This window comes from Homarus americanus, unplaced genomic scaffold (assembly GCF_018991925.1).
Source record: "Homarus americanus isolate GMGI-L3 unplaced genomic scaffold, GMGI_Hamer_2.0 scaffold39675, whole genome shotgun sequence".
Classification (NCBI taxonomy): Eukaryota; Metazoa; Arthropoda; class Malacostraca; order Decapoda; family Nephropidae; genus Homarus; species Homarus americanus.
In genome coordinates this window covers 18,192,634-18,211,560 of record NW_024736071.1, presented here as the reverse complement: position 1 = coordinate 18,211,560, position 18,927 = coordinate 18,192,634, and the positions used below count along the sequence as shown (strand labels likewise).

General features: G+C 37.4%; 1 protein-coding gene across 2 annotated transcripts; it reads right to left on the bottom strand.

The window, feature by feature from the left end:
* Positions 1-493: 493 nt before the first annotated feature.
* On the bottom strand, positions 494-18,608 carry LOC121871859. Of its 2 annotated transcripts, none has more exons than XM_042374418.1 (10): positions 17,846-18,608; positions 14,099-14,290; positions 13,361-13,524; positions 12,478-12,688; positions 12,104-12,227; positions 9,677-9,868; positions 9,038-9,125; positions 6,499-6,712; positions 2,603-2,722; positions 494-613 (listed from the first exon to the last, which is right to left on the bottom strand). In XM_042374418.1, exons 1-10 carry the CDS (start codon positions 18,086-18,088, stop codon positions 548-550), a joined length of 1,614 nt encoding a protein of 537 aa, XP_042230352.1. In that variant the 5' UTR covers positions 18,089-18,608; the 3' UTR covers positions 494-547. The 2 variants fall into 2 exon arrangements, with proteins under 2 accessions (XP_042230352.1, XP_042230351.1); XM_042374417.1 differs by having other exon boundaries at positions 514-616.
* Positions 18,609-18,927: the final 319 nt, after the last annotated feature.

Genomic DNA, 18,927 nt, shown 5'->3' with positions numbered 1-18,927 from the left:
GCTAGCAGAGAGTTAGGAGTACCAGCAGAGACTTATGTGACTTAAATATGTTAGGGCATCAGGCCCGAAAAAAAATGAAGATTGCAAACACCTTTCCAAGTGTAATTGCAGGAATACATGAAAAACATTTTCCACTCATGGTTGAGGTCTTTTGAAAAATTGGTGGAAAAATAATCACAGGGAATACAATATGATGCTCTCCAATTGAGGTGGATTTAGTGGCTGGGGGCATGGCATTGCTGCTTTGAACACTCAAATGTTGGCAATGGTGCCGAACAATGTTTCTGGTAAACAGTTGTCTTCCTTTAATGCTCATCAAGGTAAAAACATTGCATCAGACAAGCACAACATATATAGAAAATTGTTCCCTAATCATTTTATGTTTTATTGAAGCTACACAAATAGAATCAATATACACAGGTAACCTTTATTCTCACCAGGAAAATGGCATCTCTAAGGGCTGGGTCAATGTTGTCAAGCTGGGCACACAAGTCGGTAACTCGTGCCTCCAGTAATGCCAGTAAGGCCTCTTGTCCCATCCCAGCACTCACTGTAGGTTCATTTCCTGGGTCACCAGTTGTCTCCTGTGCAGGAATGTGCTTGCCTTCTGCTGCTGCTGGTTTATGAATAAAGAAATAAAGTAATTAACAGTCTTTCTATTATTCCACAAACTTTTCATTGCTGAAATTGCTTTCAAGTAAGGCTTATTATTCTCGGAGTATTTGCTAAAATATTGACGTGAAAATTTTTTTGGTAAATTTTCTACAAAAACTTGGGTGAATATTTTTTTATAAGTAAACTACGGTGTCGGAAAAATAAGGAATTCTTCCATTATCCCCCACAAAAGAAATTAAATTAAGAAATAAAGGCTTGAAACTCTCATAAATAATTATCCTACAATTCTACAATGCACAAAATCAATGTATGCGCCACAAAAATTTCCAGTAGCAATCTTGGTGTGCCTTTCACTGTGCTTCTTCAAGCAGTTTATAAGTTTAATTAGTTACTCCTGGTAAAAAAATTTTTTTTTTTTTTTTTGACTGCTGTCCTTTGACCCTTACTGTATTTGTCTATGACTCAAAACTTTCTACTGGAACAATTCATTCTCAAGAGAAATTATAGTCTGACTAACAACTCTAACAACTCTATCTAAACCCACTGTTTTCTATTGTAATTTTGGTATAAACTATAGGCAGGCATTCTACTGAGTCATTTTCTATTGAGGATCTACTGTATTGAAAATGGGGAGGGGAGCTCCATGGCTAAGTAGGTTGTGCTCCTGACTCCTATCCAATGAGACGAGTTTAGTCTCATAGTCAGGTGCGGTAAGACAGATAGGAAATTATTTTGCAGTGCTGTGTACTGAGATGGCCTGACCTATATTAATACAGTAAGTCCTCGCTTAACGTCGGGGTTACGTTCCTAAAAACGCGACGTTATACGAAACAACATTGAGCGGATCAATTTTCCCCAAAAGAAATAGATAAAATACGGGAGTTGCGTTCCTGAGAATTCCTTTGCCCCATGAAATACATTACATATACAGAAAATCATTGCCATTTCCATGAAAATAGTGCAAACATATACAACTACTAACTTTGTATTGGTCCTCACCGATGGGCAAAGGTGGTGGAGGCGGTGTGTGGTGGCTAGTGAAGCGAAGGAGGCGTATGGCAGGAGGGAGAGTATGGTGGGAGCAGAGGAGGAGGAGGGTGGGAGGTGGAGGTGGGAGAGGTGGGGGGGAGGCGGAGGAGGGGAGGGCGGAGGGAGGCGGGGAGAGGAGGAGGGTGGCGAGTCACTGAGACTGCCGAGCCAAATATCGCGGCCAGACAAGAGAGGGTGATGCGCCCGTAAAGTATTCCTTGACATGCAAAATGACGTTGTACTGAGTAATCAGGACATTAAACAAATTTTTGGTATCTAAAGATGAGCAACTTAGTACCGAAACAACGTTAAGCGGACCGACATTATACGAGAACTTACTGTACAGTAATCTCTCCATTAGCATCATAATGCACTAGTTCGTAGACCGCTGCCACTGTACCAGGTTGTTCCCTCACTCGCTGCTGTTTTTGCATGCAATCTGTGTTGTGCAGTACTGTACATTACTGTATTAGGTTACAATCAGCCAAGAATATGGTTAAAGCAGTGTTAAGACATAAACACTGATTAATCCTGTATCATCACATCACCATTTGGCCTGCCTGCAACACAAGCTCAAGACAACAGCACTTGCTGGTGAGTATAGAATATATGTAATGTATTTTGTTTATTTACAATATATTGGATGTGTACAGTGGTGTTTGCATAAATAAATACAGCTCTGTGTCTGTCTGACTGCAGTTAAGCCACTCTGTGCGGTGATGAATAGTTTAGGTAGAAACATTCACCATTACAGTACTTGGAAAATTCAGGGATGAGAGAATTTGTCTCAATTCCCCAGAAATCTCTTAAACCCAGAACCGTTCTGTATCAATTATTCCCACACACACAAACACAAAGATATACCGAAGATAGTTTTTACCTTATCCTTATTCAATGAGGTAATATCATTAGAAAAAACTATTCATACTACCATACTTAGGTAACAAACAGTAATTACATCTAGTTCAGTAGTAACCTTTGGGACTTGTTTCTTCTGGTTTGTCTCTGCTTGGGGGGGTTGAGGTACAAGTGGGGAGTACTCACTTGACCCAAACACATCACTCACCACTTCTGCAATCTGGAATGTTTCAGGAGAATACAGTTACATACAGAAGTCAGTAAAATGCTTAATGCCAAAGTTAAAGGAATTCAGAGTGGTTAAAGGCAATGATGTCAGAATTTACAGTTGTCACAGATAATATGAAGGAATTCACATTACAAGGTAGTTACAGGCAAAGATCAGAGCATGCACAATACAGTTGGCCTTCACATTTATGAGCCTCAATAAAGGCATGTACAGTACTGTATTCTGCTTAACATGGTGAATACAGTACTGTACAAAATTTTATGTGAGGTGGATGATGCAACTCTGCCTCCCTCTATCCCTAACCATGAGTGGGTGGAAACTATCAAACACCACCAACTGAAGACCCTCCAGCTACAGTACAATCCTACACCGCTTCCCTTCCCTAAACTGTAGTCATTATCAGCAGCATCCTTTCTTATCTTCTTTTTCCTTTCTGTCTTCACCTTGTTTTCAGCCTTCTTCCCTTTTCCATTTCTCCACACAGCCAAAATGTTAGCAGTTAAGTCTCTGCTTTGTCAGAAACTCCTTTGTAATTCTCCCCTTCAGATTTCCTCCTTAAGTCATTCTCTCTTCTTGGCATATGCTATATTAACTTCTAAAACTAACGTGTTCAACAATTTACACCTCTGTTGACAATTTTTTACTGTCACAAAACTACATCTTATCTGTAGAGATGAATTATGAAAACTCTTAACAATCCAATTACTGTACTGATTTTTATCCCTCTAGAATTGACCTTTTATGCCCTTATTTGCCTGTTGTTCAAGTCTTCAAGTTGGGGATGTGTTCTCCCTCCCTTGTATTGCAATCATTTTCTCAATTAACAAAAAATAACTAGAATCAGAAGCAGTTCTAAACTCTCCCACATTTGCTGTCATTTGTTCTCTTGCTACCTTTCTAAATGTGTTCTGCTATGGTACCCTTCCATTAAAAGACCTGAAAATGTACTTGTTTACCCATCAGATCATATATAACCAGAGTATAAATGAACTATAGCAATCAAATATAAAACACTTTGATCCCTTTCACCTGTCTTTCTTCTTATCAGATTTCATTTCACAACTTTCTCTCTTACCATTTTAACCTCCTTATTTTTGTTCTTGTGGTGCTTCTTAAGTGCAGTACCCTTCTTAACACTCTGGACTACTAGTTGTCAGCCACCCACCAATTTGGGCCACCGATGACAATGAGGGTATGAACCGGCTTTTTTTCTTTATACTTTTGGCCATAGAAAATGTTTTAATTCATGAAACATTTAGCTATCTTAATATTGTTTTCAATAAATATACTATTTGAAAACCCAATATTTCTTTATGAAATCATGAATTGAAGACAAAACATAATTTATACATGATACTGTATAACCATACAAATTATACTGTGTTAGTAGTAATAGGGGGCTTGATTACTGGGCATGTGCTGGGTCCAGAATGTATCTGTACCTGCACCAGTGTTGGTCAAGTATTCTTGGATGAACTCACTTGGTGCCATGGCAACACTCTCTGGCAGATTGTTCCAAAAGTTCACAACTCTGAAAAAGTTTTATAATTTTCTGAACTTGTGGTTTCTTCAACCTTAAGCTGTGATGTCTAGTGGGGGCAGGTGTCTGTCAGCTCCAGGTATGAACACTAGTATGATTTAGAGACTGTCAATTGATTGAAAATGCCCAAAGGAGTGCCACCAGATTCTGCTCTAAAGAACCTCACCTACCCTGAGAGATTAGAACACCTGCAACTGCCTAGCTTATAATACAGACCGGACAGGGGCGACCTAATTAAAAGTATATAAGGCACTACTTGGTTGAATGTACATACCTGGAGTTGGCAGATGCCCATCCCACATGGGGTCACAGCTCAAAGTTGAAGAAGCCACAAGTCCAGAAAACAGAGAGGGCACACTGGGTAAAATTGTTTCTTTCAAAACTGCTTTACTACGTACTTACCAACAGTGTGTAACAGAGAGCTGACCGACCACATAAGCAGCTAAAGGCCGATCTGGAAGAGGATACCTAGTGAATCTCAAAAGTGAATGAGATCAAAATGATTCATACAGTATTCATTAAGTTATAAATTCTAATAAATATGGAAATTTTATAGTCAATGAAAAAAATTAAGGTATCACTGAATGAAGCAATGTCAATGTTTCATCACTGCAAACATGTACAGGGAATATTGACAAAATATAAATTTTTTGCTCTGTAAGGAATGAATTGCAATTTGTAGTACTGTACTTGGACTGTCTCTTGACATTTTTCCATTGTCAGCTATTTTTCCTGAGCTTCTACTGTACACTTTGATCATATTTTGTTTGAACATTTCTAACAACTTTACACAGTGCAGGAGTTATTGTTATAAATTCTGGCTTGTTCTCGCACTTCCCCATGAAAGAAGATATTTTTCTATATACAGGTAGTTCTGCTATAACGCGATAATTGTGTTCTTGTAAAATATCGTGTTATAGAAAATCGCGTAATAGAAATAACGGCTTATGGAGAAAATAGGGTTAGGTGCAGATTACTCGAAATCGAAAAATTTAGTAGTTAGCCTAACACAAAGGATAGCACAGTCTAAATAAATGTTACATTCATATCTAATAATGAAATCATACAGTAAATGTAACACTTTACTTGATGGGGGAGAAGGGTGATTTTGAGGTTGATAAAATCGAGCTTCTCTTCAAGTGTTATATCCTTTCTTTTACGATCATCACTGGGAATTCTATCACCAGAACGCTTCTTGTTGATATTCTTCTTTACTATATTCACAGTTACCACAAAATTGGAGAAATAGTAAGCAAAAATCGTGTTATAGCAAACAAGCGTTCGCGTTATACAAATATCGTTCCTAATTCATAAATCGCGTTAGAGCAAATTCGCGTTATCAAAACACGCGTTATAGCAGAACTCACTGTACTGTACTTTATATTCAAAGTTTCATCTGACATTCAAGTTCTTGCAGAAGTCATCACAGTTTTATTGTCATTGAAAGACCTCTCTACATCAGCACTGCCATATGATAGTCAAGACAGATACTGACAAGCATTTCAAGGGTAGGATACTTTTTAGATTATTAATTTACTGTTAAAAATCTTGACCTATATATCCTCAATAAGCTGATCAATTTGCCAGAATGTGCATTATCATTTGCTGTTTCTGAACTAATTTCATCTTCACTGACTCCTTTATCTGCCACCTGAACTGGAAGTAAGTCCTATTCTTCAGGTAACTGCTCAACTTGAAACACCTAGCTTCCATTCATTGATAAAATTGTCTATTTTATCTTAAGGAAAAAGTTAAACGTCACAGCTAACTGTTGCATAGTTCCAACTGACCAATTGGATATCCTAGCAATAGGACGGACCACTTGGAGGTCCTGAAGGATGACATTCTTCAATGGAAAAGTTTTCAACAATGCCAAGACAGACAATTTGATGATGGTTCTTGCCCCACTGTGGACTGTCTTGACATCCATCTCGGAAATCTTGTCAGCTGACAAATATCTCTAGAGTGAATTTGAATTTCATATCCAATATGTGGAGGTTTCAAGTAGTTTCATTTCATTCGAAGTTGATGCTGTAGAGTTTAACACTGGCATGACAGATTTCAGGAATTGTATTTCTATCACGGGCAACTTGTTGTTCAAAATCTTGGAGAGCCTCTTGATCCTTTCATTATTCTGCTGTGGTATCAGTGACTTGTTCCCTATGATAAAGATAAATTTGTGAAATGCACTTTAAAAGTCCAATCGCTACTGTACTGCAAGTCTTACCTGTGCAACAAGCTGATCAAGTTGATTCTGGGCCTCAGCATCTCCAGATAATCTTGGCCATTCACCAATGAGGGTACGAAGATCTTGCAGCTGCTCTTCATGCCCTCCCCCTCTTGCCTTTTCCTGCAGCTGCTGGATATCTTGAAGGCGTGTGTCTAGCCTCTTCTGACGAGTAACCACTTCTTTGTTGATGGCTTCTGTATGGTCCTTCAATCTGAGTGTTGATATACAGTATGTAATTCCCTTTAGAGTATTTTTACCAAAATTTCCATAATTTCATCAATCAACTTTTGCAAGAATGTTGTTAAAAAGTTTAAAATACTTCTTGATTTCTCAGAGCAAACTTCTTTGGAGTAAGAGTTAACACATTTTTTAACAAACTGCCTGAGAATGTTGTGATGGTATTAAGAGTTCATTTAAGACTTGACCAACACCGGTGCACGTTCAGTTACAATCAAGAGTCCGTGCATGTCCAATACTTGCCAATGGTACATAACAGAGAAATGACAGACTGGCTAGTGAGTCAACCAGTGGCATGGGAGATGAATATGTAAGAGTGTAATTAAAATGTAGCTCAATAACATACTTTATGCCTTAAACCAGTTTAAAAATTTTCCTCATGAATATTTGGTCGACTTTTGTGTATTCTCATGATTACCAAATTCTGCAAGGGTATGAAGAAAAACATTCTAATATTATTTTCCAAATTTATATGAATGTAATTTAATAAAATCTTTTGTGAATACTTCATGCAAACTTCTTACACAACAAGATCTTAAACTATACAAAAAAGTAGAGGAATAAAAATTTAAGTTGTGGCTTGAGAGTCAGTAGAGAAAGGATCCAGAAATGTTTAGGGAAACAACTGACCTAAGCTACCCTAAGGCCCCAGACTGAGAGATAAATGTAGTTATTTCAGGGTTGGAATTTTTTTTAACCCCCAATTTTTTTTTTAGGCTACAGTATTACATTGGTTTTAATAAATTTAAAGTGAAGCTCAAGTAAAATGTGATTGAACTCTGTTCCAAGTAGCAGGTACCAGTATAGTTTTCACTGCTAAATAATACAAGAATATGTTTACTGTAATTAGAATTTACTTTAAGGACTTATGATTTATTCATTTATAAATTTGATAATTTACCTTTCTTGAAATAAATTTTGTCTTGTAACAATTTTTTTTATACTGTATCTTGTATACTGTAGTTAACAATTCTTATTATTGATAATACAAAGTTGGTATCTGTTTATAAACAATAACTATTACATGTTAAAAGAAAGGTGACAGACTGAACTTAAAAGAGAATACTGTATATAAGAGTAACATTAAATTACCAAAAAAGCCTAGAGCAATGGCAGCTGTGAAAAATAGCAGTAGGAGCTGAACATGGCAGGATGAAGGAGCATTAAAATACATGGGAAGTCCTTTTTTGTCTGGGTACGTGACCTCAAGATGTAGTGTCAAGAAGTTAACCATATTATGAAGTAGGCTGTATGCATATGCTTGGTCATAGCTTCAAATTTGATTTTAAAATTTAACAGTGACAGTCCTTTAAGTATCAGTGGTAATGGAAGTCTACTACAGTGATATCTCTGTTAGCCGGAATAATTGGTGCAGAGCGCTTCCGGGAATGACATAATTTTCCTGGTAACGGAAAAATGTTCTTGGAAATTCCAGAAATTACCCATTACATCATCTCTCAGAACTGGAAAATCCCTCATCCCCGGAATTTTCTAGGTAATGGAAAAATGTTCTCGGAAGTTCCAGATATTATCCAATACATCATCTCTAGGACCCGGAAAAATATCCCCCATCCCTGGAATTTTTTGGGTACAGGAAAATTTGTCCTCAGAATTTCCAGAAAAAACACCTGATTTTCATCTTTCAAACCCGGAAAAAACTCCTCCATCCCCGGAATTTTCCGGATATCGGAAAAATTTTCTCAGAATTTTCCGGAAAATGTGCCCCTCAGAAAATCATTCCCAAAGCCACATTTTTCCGGAAAATTCCGGCTTTAGGAACAATTTTCCAAGAAAATTTCAATTCCGGCTAATGGAGAGTTCCGGGTTTGAGAGATTCCGGGTAACGGAGATATTACTATAAATAATTAATACCATCTGGAAATAATACTGTAATAATAATAATAAAAATATTTAAACCAATGAAAATGGCAGAGATCATAAAAAATGGTTTTTGTTTGATTTAAACCATTGGTTTAAATCAGCAATCCTGAATTATTTACCTACTGTATTTAAGAATTTTACCACTGTGTCCACCTGTATGGTGAATGAACAACAGCTCTGCTATGTATGACTTGATTTGATTTGAATTTACTGAGTAAAAATTTCTACAGTACATGCATAGGGCACATACCTGTATATTGTACTGTACTGTATAAACATTTACCGAGGATAACACATTCGCATTAGTAAAACAGTAATTACTTCCAATATGGCCCTCTTTCCTCAGCAAATAATCTAATTTTTTTTAATTTCAGAAGCATAACTACATAAATAAATATTGTACAGGTATATCCATTACCTGGTGAGAAGAGCCAGGAGGGCATGGCACTGATTCTCATACACACTGGCCAGATCCACCAAATGACCATCATCATCAAGGAACTCATCTGTCGGACAGGACACTTTTTGTATAGAAGAATCCTATGAAAAACAATTCTGATATCAATATATGGTGGGAATTATGCAGCAAAATGGATTTTAAATTAACCTCTTTCTTCTCTATCCCTCATTTCATCGAGATGCCTTACCAGACGTGTTCTACTTTGGTGTTCACTTTCCACAACAGGACCTAAAACATCTCTTCAATCATCAATTTCATGAAATAATTATAACAAACTAAAAAACTGGGCATCATGAAACAACTTGATCCAACATAATTAAAGTGATTACTGAGAAAGAGTGATCTGCAGAATCTGAATATGCCAGGAAAATAAAATAAACATCCAATAATCTTTTGGTCTCATCTCTATTATCGGATGTGAATTCATTCTTACTTTTGTTGTTTCAAAATACAAACATCTTATGTACAGCACAGATGTAAGTTTCATCACATAATGAAAGGAGCAAAAATTAAGCCTAAATTTTATTCAGTGTAACCTGGTCAGAAAATTCTCAGCCAGCTAGCTCAAATTATATCTCGAGATAATCATCAACTTACCAAAGGCTCCAGCATCACAGGTATCTGAATCCTCTTGAGATGTGGTCATGAAGTCTTGAATGTCCTCTGATGACATACTTTGAGAGAGAGTGCATCCTGTCCTGGAGGGGGATCGACTTGGGGCATTTCCTGGCTTTATCATACGTAATGACATCAGGTCGGCTCCCAATGTTCCTCCTCCACTTCCCTCACCTAAAAAGAACACAAGTTCCATAAGGTAGAGAAGGAATTCTCATTACAGAATAGGAGTACAGTACAGTATTCTCTACAATCAACCCTTTTCTTGAGGCAGGAAGCACAACCTGCATCTTCTGAACAGGAAAAAAAAATATGCTCAGTTTTGGGTAACAATTGCCATTACAAAATATTTAAAATATACCAAAACAACTATGGAAAAAAAACTTTACCTGCATTCGGAAGTGAGCCATCCAAAAGTTCTAATATTTTACCATTTCTCATGCAAGCACTATATATACCTACTTGACAAGACTACTGAGTAGAAACTGAATCTCCATTTTCTTTCATACTAGTAAATCTTACGGGGTCCATGTTAACAATCCATCATGATAAAAGCAAAATTGGCACAAGCTTGTAGGTATTAAGTTTGAAAATGTTTGAAGTCGATCCCCACAGTAAACCCTAATATGGATGAAGGTTGGAAGCCACACAGAAAGGGTTAAAAAAGTGTGATAAAAAAATGGTAAAAACTGCCTCAATAAAAGCTGATCAAATGTTCTCTCAGCAAGTAGAAGTCAACCAAGATTGGTAATGATAACAGTGAATGATGCCTTTAAAAAAGTCCATGTTTTGTGTGGAATAGATTTTGCCTTTAGCACTGTGTGAAACATGGGAAACCGTTTATGCATTGTAAATAAGAAACAGTAAGAAAATATACTACAGCATTTCAGTTGGACACCTCATCAAACTGAATTAGGCCCATGTTTAAAAAGGAAATTTATAAAAATGTAAGTATGATATATTCAATATACAGTGTACCCATTTTCCTTTACTTTCTTACCAAAACAACAACCTAAATGCAACTCTACTTATTGTAGCAAATACAGTAATGCTGTACATAAAATGTCATCTGGATTATTAATACATCAACATTCAAAATTTTTGGGGCAATGACCAGGATGTTCCTACTGAGGGTCACTAGCATTAAATGTGTTTGCATCCTGCTGTCTACAGAAAGTGACTAAAGGATTAAACCACCAGGAATATGAAATAAAGAACAAACTACTGTATCATCAAAGGATGCCTTTAGTAATGGCTAACATACCAGAGTGTCCAGGAAGTTACATTAGGCTAGGAAGCTAAGTTCGATTATGTGGGTTTGGTTAGGATAAGAATTCTGATTAGATTACAGTACAGTATATAGTTAGGGTAAGTTATAAAGTACCAATAAATTAAGATTAAAACATTTTTTTATGATACAGACTTAGTTTAATTAAAAATTTTTAATTATCTTATCTTAAGACAGACACTTAAAATATGTGTACTGTAGAACTTAAGTTACAATAAGAAATAGAGTACAGTGATCCCTCTGTTAACGAGCACAATCCGTTCCAGCAGGTTGCTCGTTAACCGAAAAACTCGTTAACCGAAACCATTGTTTCAGTGGGTTTTTGGGTAATTGGTTCCAGCTCACCGAAAATTGCCTAAATTCAACAAAAAAGGTAGAAAAGTACATTTACTTTGAGGTGTGTATGTAGAAGGCTCCTGGATGATGATGATGATGGTGGGAATTAGAATGGGGGTGGAGGAGAAGGGAGAAGAGAAGGCATTGGGGTGGAAGAGAAGTCACCCCATGGCGCCATTTCACCCATAAAATTTTAGTTCACTTGGTGTAATTCAAGATTATTTTCTTTAAATCAACACTGCACCGCATTATATATTGTCAATATGTAAAATAAATTTCAAAATGACCAATAATTTGCTTGGAAACACAGAAAAAAAGCATTTAGTTGAAGAGAGTCTCAAGCAAGATGTTACCTCCACTGAAAACAGAGAGAGACTAACATTTGTCTGGTGTGTTAACAGGCTGGATGGCTCACCAGAAACTAGTTTCTTTACCTTCAATTATGTTCAATAATTGTTAAAATGACTAAAAAAGTTAATATTAAACTTTTAAAATTAATGAATAGTATAAACTTCTTGATATTTACCAAAATAGTAAGGAATTTAAGCCCTAAAACAGATTACTGTATTGGCGGACTAATACTATAGCTGGTGGACCGCCAAATGCAAGCGAAAACATGTTGAAGTTGGCTCGTAAAAAACTCGTTAATCGAGGGATTGCTCGTTAACCGAAGTTAAGAATCTTATGGAAGGTAAATCGTTAACCGAAATCTCGTTAACCGAGGCGCTCCTTAACCGAGGGATCACTGTATTATAAGAAATTGGTAACTAGGCAGTGTGACTTACCAGCAGATGAGATAATTTCATTGTTACCAGCAGCCACAAGTGAGGCTGCAAGAGCAAAATCGATAGAGCTAGAAGATGTGGCATCATCAGAGCCTTCAATGTGTCCCACCGCTCCATGGGAGGCCTGCCAGGTAAATATTTAACATTTATAATTTATTATTCATGAACCAATTAATTGACATTTAAAATTTACTTTATTAATAATGTGTAGTTTAATACATTTCACTCATGAATACAAAGATAAAAATTTCATACTTTCTTATTAATAGTTACAGGGAAGACACACCCAGACTTGTGTATCTCTCCACTCTTTGAGTCAGTTGGTAAAGAGGAATAAATGATAAAATATAAATTCTATATGCCAAAGTATATACCTTAACTTCATCCTGCACTTCCTGGAGCCTTCTCTTGAGATCTTTTAGTGACTGTGATGGAGTGACAGCTGCCAGAAACTGCTGAAATGCTGTAAGTTCTTGCAAATGCTCTTCTTCCTCTTCCTGAACTGTCTGTGCCTCAGTTAGCAAACCAGTAAAGTAGTCTATGCGTAACTCCTGCTCTGTTAAGTTACGCCGAGCTGTATCACCTCTGTTGGTTTAGACTGGCATTTGCATTGTGAATAGCCTAAAATATTTTGAAATTCTCATACTTAAATATGAAAACCTACCCTCGGATCTCTGGCTCCACACTAATGCATTCCCTCAAACACAAAGGATTCCAGGTGTGACCATATATCAGAGAAGAGAACTGGATTCCTTAACACACTTACCTAAACATTGTGTGCATTATTGTACAATATGTACTCCCTCAATGTATCCTGCTTAATGGGTGAGGCAAACCACTATTTGTTTTGCATAACTTCAATGGAAGGAAGGTCTTGACAATAAACCATATGTTATAATATCAAATAATAAAAGAGTAATCACAGACAGTATTCATTCAGCTTGATATTTCATCAGTGGAAGTAATAATTTAATGGCTAACTGTGAACCCTACTTTACATTTTCCATGTCAAGCAATATCTTAAAACTGCAGTGTACTACAGTAGTGTACATCCCTAGTAATGTCTCCCAAAGTAACTCAAACATCACCTGTTTAGTTCTGTGATGAACCAAGAAAGTATAAAGTACAGATGCAGTATTGTACTCATTACAATATGTGTGCTTTCTAACAGACAATACAGTACTATACTGTACAGGATAACTAAAAAGATTTTCATATTAATGCTAGGCTTGCCTAGACCATAAACATAACACTTACTTTGTTAAAGCTTCAGTCACTTGGCGATAATGATGTTGAAGGAACTCCTGTAATGCTGCTTCATGGTACTGTAACTGTGACTCCAGGTCACTGTTGATGGCCCTCTCACTTTGTAGCTCCTTTTCCAGGCGCTGTGACTCAACCTCGGCTACTCTTGCTAGGTTCTGAGTTGGGAATTAAATATTGAGCATGATAATAGAGTAAGGAAACACACCCAGAACAAAAAGCATATATAGTACTATACGTTATAGCATAATCTTACAATGAAATACAGTATAGAATACAGGTATGTTTATTTCAAAGTATTTTATGGAATACAAATCCAATAATTACCAAAAAACAAAAACTTTCATGTAAACTTATATAAATAATGTACTATATACACGTAATCATATATTCACGCTGTGAAGCTCCCTATCATGTTAACAATCCTCTAATGAGTCTACTGCACATATAATTAATGACCAGTGTGCAATACAAACCAATCGAACTTAACTTTAGCTTATTTTATGGCTGATTTGTCATTATTAATTTGCATCATAAACCCCATATCTACAGGTTTGTTGACATGGCTGCAACATTTGTTCTGATGAAATTCCCTTTATTGCCATATACGTATTTACAGTACATTAGTTTTTTCTTACTCCCCCTAACTAAGCATTGAACATACTGGAAAAATCCCATCATGTTGTAACAAGGAACATGATATTTAACCTTATCCCTTGTAATGGGACTGACCTTATCCCTTGCTGTGGTACGGGCTGCTAGGAGGTAGTCTGTAGCTGTCTGTGGCTGTGTGTTGGACAGTAAAGTACGTCTGCGGCGAGGTGGACCCAGGTGTTCCTCACGCCCCACGACGCCAGACTCCAACGCACCTCCTCGCCTCACCCTAGATGCACTCTGAGCTGCTGTTCCACTTTGAACACCATCCTGCAAAGAAAGTTTTAATAACAAATGCTTTACTCCGAGCCACAGATCCTACAATGATTGTACAAGTGATATCTCCATTAGCTGGAACAATTGGTGCAGAGCACTTCCTGGAATGAGAGATTTCCAGGTAATGAGATGAATCTCTCAAAGCCGAAAAAATCCCTCATCCCCGGAATTTTCCAGAATTTTCCGGGTAGTGGAAAATGTTCTCAGAAGTTCCAGAAATTGCCCATTACATCATCTCTCGAACCCAGAAAAATATCCCTCATCCTCAGAATTTTTCAGGCAACGGGAAAAATTTTCTCGGAAGTTCCAGAAATTGCCCATTACATCATCCATCGAACCCGGAAAACTAACCCCCATCCAGGGAATTTTTCTCAGAATTTCTGGAAAATATGCCTGTTTTTCATCTCTCAAACCCAGAAAAAACTCCCCCATCCCCGGAATTTTTCAAGTACGTATTGGGTAAATTTTCTTTGAATTTTCAGAGAAATTTCAATTCCGGCTATCGGAGAGTTCCAGGTTTGAGGGATTCTAGCTAACGGAGATATTACTGTATTAGCCATGAGGGACAATGTCCATACACAGCAAGCTTGAACCAAATACAGGAGGTATAAAAGGAGTACATACAGTATACTGTATGCTTCTAACATTAAAAGAAGAGCTTGCTATTTAACACAAGAGCTTGCATAGCCAGATACCCTGCTCTCACAAGATATATGTCATGTTTATGATATTTATGTTAAATTTATGGTGTTCCATGTGTAGTTTTGGGTTTCATAATATGTAAACAGTATATTATAATGTATACAGTACAACAATACAGTACAAAATATAAATAATTTTTTTTTATCAACCCAACAATATTGTGGCAGAAATAACTGCACAAATACTGCACTGTATAATACATGAGGTCTCCAGTAATCTTTAATGTTATATACTGTATTTATAACTTTAAAAGAAACTATACCAGTACCTAAGCTAACTCAACCTAACCTAACTTAACAGTTCACTGAAGATCCTGTAAGAGTGATTCAGCCCCAGTTGCTTCACTGTAACTGCCATGAGTAACATGTCCAATGATTTAAGACTTCGTGACAAATATGATCTCTTGCCTTCAATCAAGAATGAACCTCACCTTCATGTTTTGAACAATTTGTAACCTAGATTTTAGCTTTTGTGTTCAGGCAGGGTACAATGACACACAGGCATACAGAAGGAGGGGCAACGGGGGTGATACCCCCTTGAGCTAATAAATTATTCCATGTAAACCATTTTTAACAAGAAAAGATATAATATAATAATGATAACAAAATAAATAAAATTAATAATATCATTAATTGAGTGTAAGCTCACCATGGATGTAGAAAAAATATTAATTATCTCGTATTTCAACAATACTACCTTGGTATATTTAGTTCAAAGTTCATCCCCCCTTGGCAAATTTCTGGGTATGCCACTGCCATAACGAGCAGGAATAATCCAAGTGTTATTGTTATAGTACCAAGCAAAGTCCTACGGGCATTAGCTGCGAGGCATTTAGTATTTTTATAGATAATTATTTTTTTCTGAAAAAAAAAGAAAAAAAAGAAAAGAAAAAAAAGGCAGAAACAGACAACAGGTAACTAGAAAGCTGTGAGACATCCCTGCTTTCCAAATATTAAAGGAGTAAGGGCAGTGGCAAACTGGGCACTTTTCCTTTTAACATGTTGGGCAAACACAGTCCGGCCAACAAAAAGAGACGTTTGCATCACACTAGGATGTTTTGTTAGCATGTCTACCCAAAGCAGCAAAAACAACAAAAAAGCATTTAAATAAGGTTCGCCATGGATCCAGTTACTACAGTTAAGGCCTTACAGGATTGTGCTATAGTTCTTCAATTGCTGAAGTGAGGCATCTGCAAAAGCTAAAGAAAAGACACTGGGTGTGTCGTAAAGTTTGTTTAAAAGTGGCGGCGGCGGCTGGTTGGTCAAAAAAGAACCTGAAAATTTATTTAATAATCGTAGTGGATATTTTGCCGAGACCAGCTAAGTTCCTACTAACGCTATTTTACCGTGAGTGCACTCTGATTGGCTAAGTACTTTCTGTTTAATATGACTTGGGCTCTGCCCCCAGCTAGGAAGTTAGGTAAGGTTAGGTAGGTTTCTTTGGTTGGTTGGGTCAGGTTATATTAGGTTCTAGTAAATGTCACCTCTTTTGTAATGATAAGAACATCTGTGGGAAAAATTCACAAAATAAAACAACTCCTTCTGGTTAGGTATGCTTATAGCTACAAAACGATCCACTCATGGCAAAATAAATGCCAAATGCCGCCAGTCGCAGTCACATCACTCTCGCGTTAATCACTGGTAATGGATGATTGTCAATTAGAGCGCACCTACGTTAAAATAGCGTTAGTGGGAGCTTAGCCAGTCACGGCAAAATATCTACTGCTTTTGATAATACTGTACTAAAGAAGCTTTAAAGTGACGAATAAATAGACACATGTCACTGTTTTACGTGTTATATTCTAAATTATTATTGTTTCATGATTTATTTCAATTTTTACTTGTATATCGGTATTCCCCATCTAATATGAAACTCATTTGAGCAATAACCCAGCCAGCAGAGCTCACTGCACTTTGGCACCTCAACTACCCTGAGAGATTGGAGCGCCTGAACCTAAATGAGGTGTATAAGCATCCCAAGGGGGCACTACTCAGTCGAGTGTCCTTAATTGGAGCTGGCGGACGCCTGCCCCACAAGGGGTCACAGCTCAAGATTGAAGAAGCCGCAGGTCCAGAAAACTGTGAGGGCAAACTTTTTCGGAGTGAGAGTTGTGAACTCTTGGAACAATCTGCCAGAAAGTGTTGCGATGGCACCGAGTGTGAGCTCTTTCCAGACCAGACATGACCAACACTGGAGCCGGTGCATGCCCAGTACTTTCCAACAGTGCGTAACAGAAACGTGACCGATCGCCCAAGCGGCTAACGAGCCGATCAGTGGTGAAGAGGATAAAAGTACTTCTCACAACAGCCGAAATCCTGCAGCTTGCTTTACCTTTACTTTTATCCTCTTCGCCACTGATCGGCTCGTTAGCCGCTTGGGAGGTCGGTCACGTCTCTGATACGCACTGTTGGCTAGTACTGGGCATGCACTGACTCCTGAATATATTAGAACCTGCACCAGTGCTGGTCAAGTCCGGCTTTGAATGAGCTCAAATTCAGTGCCATCACAACATTCTTTGGCAGATTATTGGGCTGTCAGGCCAGCGGCCAGTAAAACAGGCAACATGTTTGGAGAAGAGTGCCCAGTGTGCCACCACCTTAAGAGGTCATATCTCAAAATGAAACATTTGCACAAGAAATGGTTATCATCAGTGGTTAATGAGCCTATCAGTGGCGAAGAGGATAAAAGTAAAGTAAAAGTAATAAATAACACCTCTAACAAACTATATCTCCTTGCTGGGTGGGGGAGCCAGCGTTTACTATATACTGTACAGTATTTGCCAATTTAACCTAGGAACCACCTATTTGTGGATCCAATTCCCTGAATTCCCAAACTATCTACACTTGCCTGGTGCAGCTGCCTGGCCGTCCGTCCACTGTACTGGAATAAGTCCTTCTCCGACGGCGGTATGTATGGGGTCTTCACCTTCTTCTTTCTGGGCCCGAGGAATTTAACCAATACAGACCTGGCCACCACCTCATCCTTGACTGCTACACCCAATTTCTTACACAACCTGGAGCTGGAGGCTCCCTGAAGCGGCGCACCATCTGTAGCCGATTTACTTTCTGCTGTTTTATCAGGGCCATCCATTTTTTAGTGGAATTTAATTTTAATTGCGTATTTATTTCTAAACATCAATATCAATCTTGAGTGTAAATATTTACTTAAATATCTAACTAGTTTGTATAAGCAACCAGTTTAGCACCACAATACAAACGAGGTTTATAAACAAAGTCTATACTGTAATAGTTTTATTATTATATACCATGGTTGTATTAAGTATAGCTTGATAGATCAACGTATCATTTCACCTAAGTTCTCTTTGGAATATAAATCGTGCTGAATTGGTTGATTTCAGCTCTCATGGTACGTCAGCAACTTTCGAATAAAATTACCAAGAGCAACAAGTGCAATACTGGAAAGTATTAATTTAATTATTTCCTTTTAAAAGATTAACTGACGATTATCAATGCTTTTCCTTAAAGTGTAGAAAACTTGTTATACGCCATGATGATGACAAAAGGTGAATTTCAGTGTGTCGAATTTGTACCAACTTGTAGTTTGTACTGTACATTATATAGTTGCTATGGTAACGGAGACGCTGGAACCCACCAATCAACGTCATGGTGGAGTTGGTTTTTATATTTACTGTACTGTACTTGTCGTATATATATATATATATATATATATATATATATATATATATATATATATATATATATATATATATATATATATATATATATATAGAGAGAGAGAGAGAGAGAGAGAGAGAGAGAGAGATCAGTAACCTGGGACTTGATCACTTTTTTTCGTCTTCTACTATATTCTTCACCACTGATCGGCTCGTTAGCCGCTTGGGCGATCGGTCACGTCTCTGTTACGCACTGTTGGCAAGTACTGGGCTCACACTCGGTGCCATTACAACA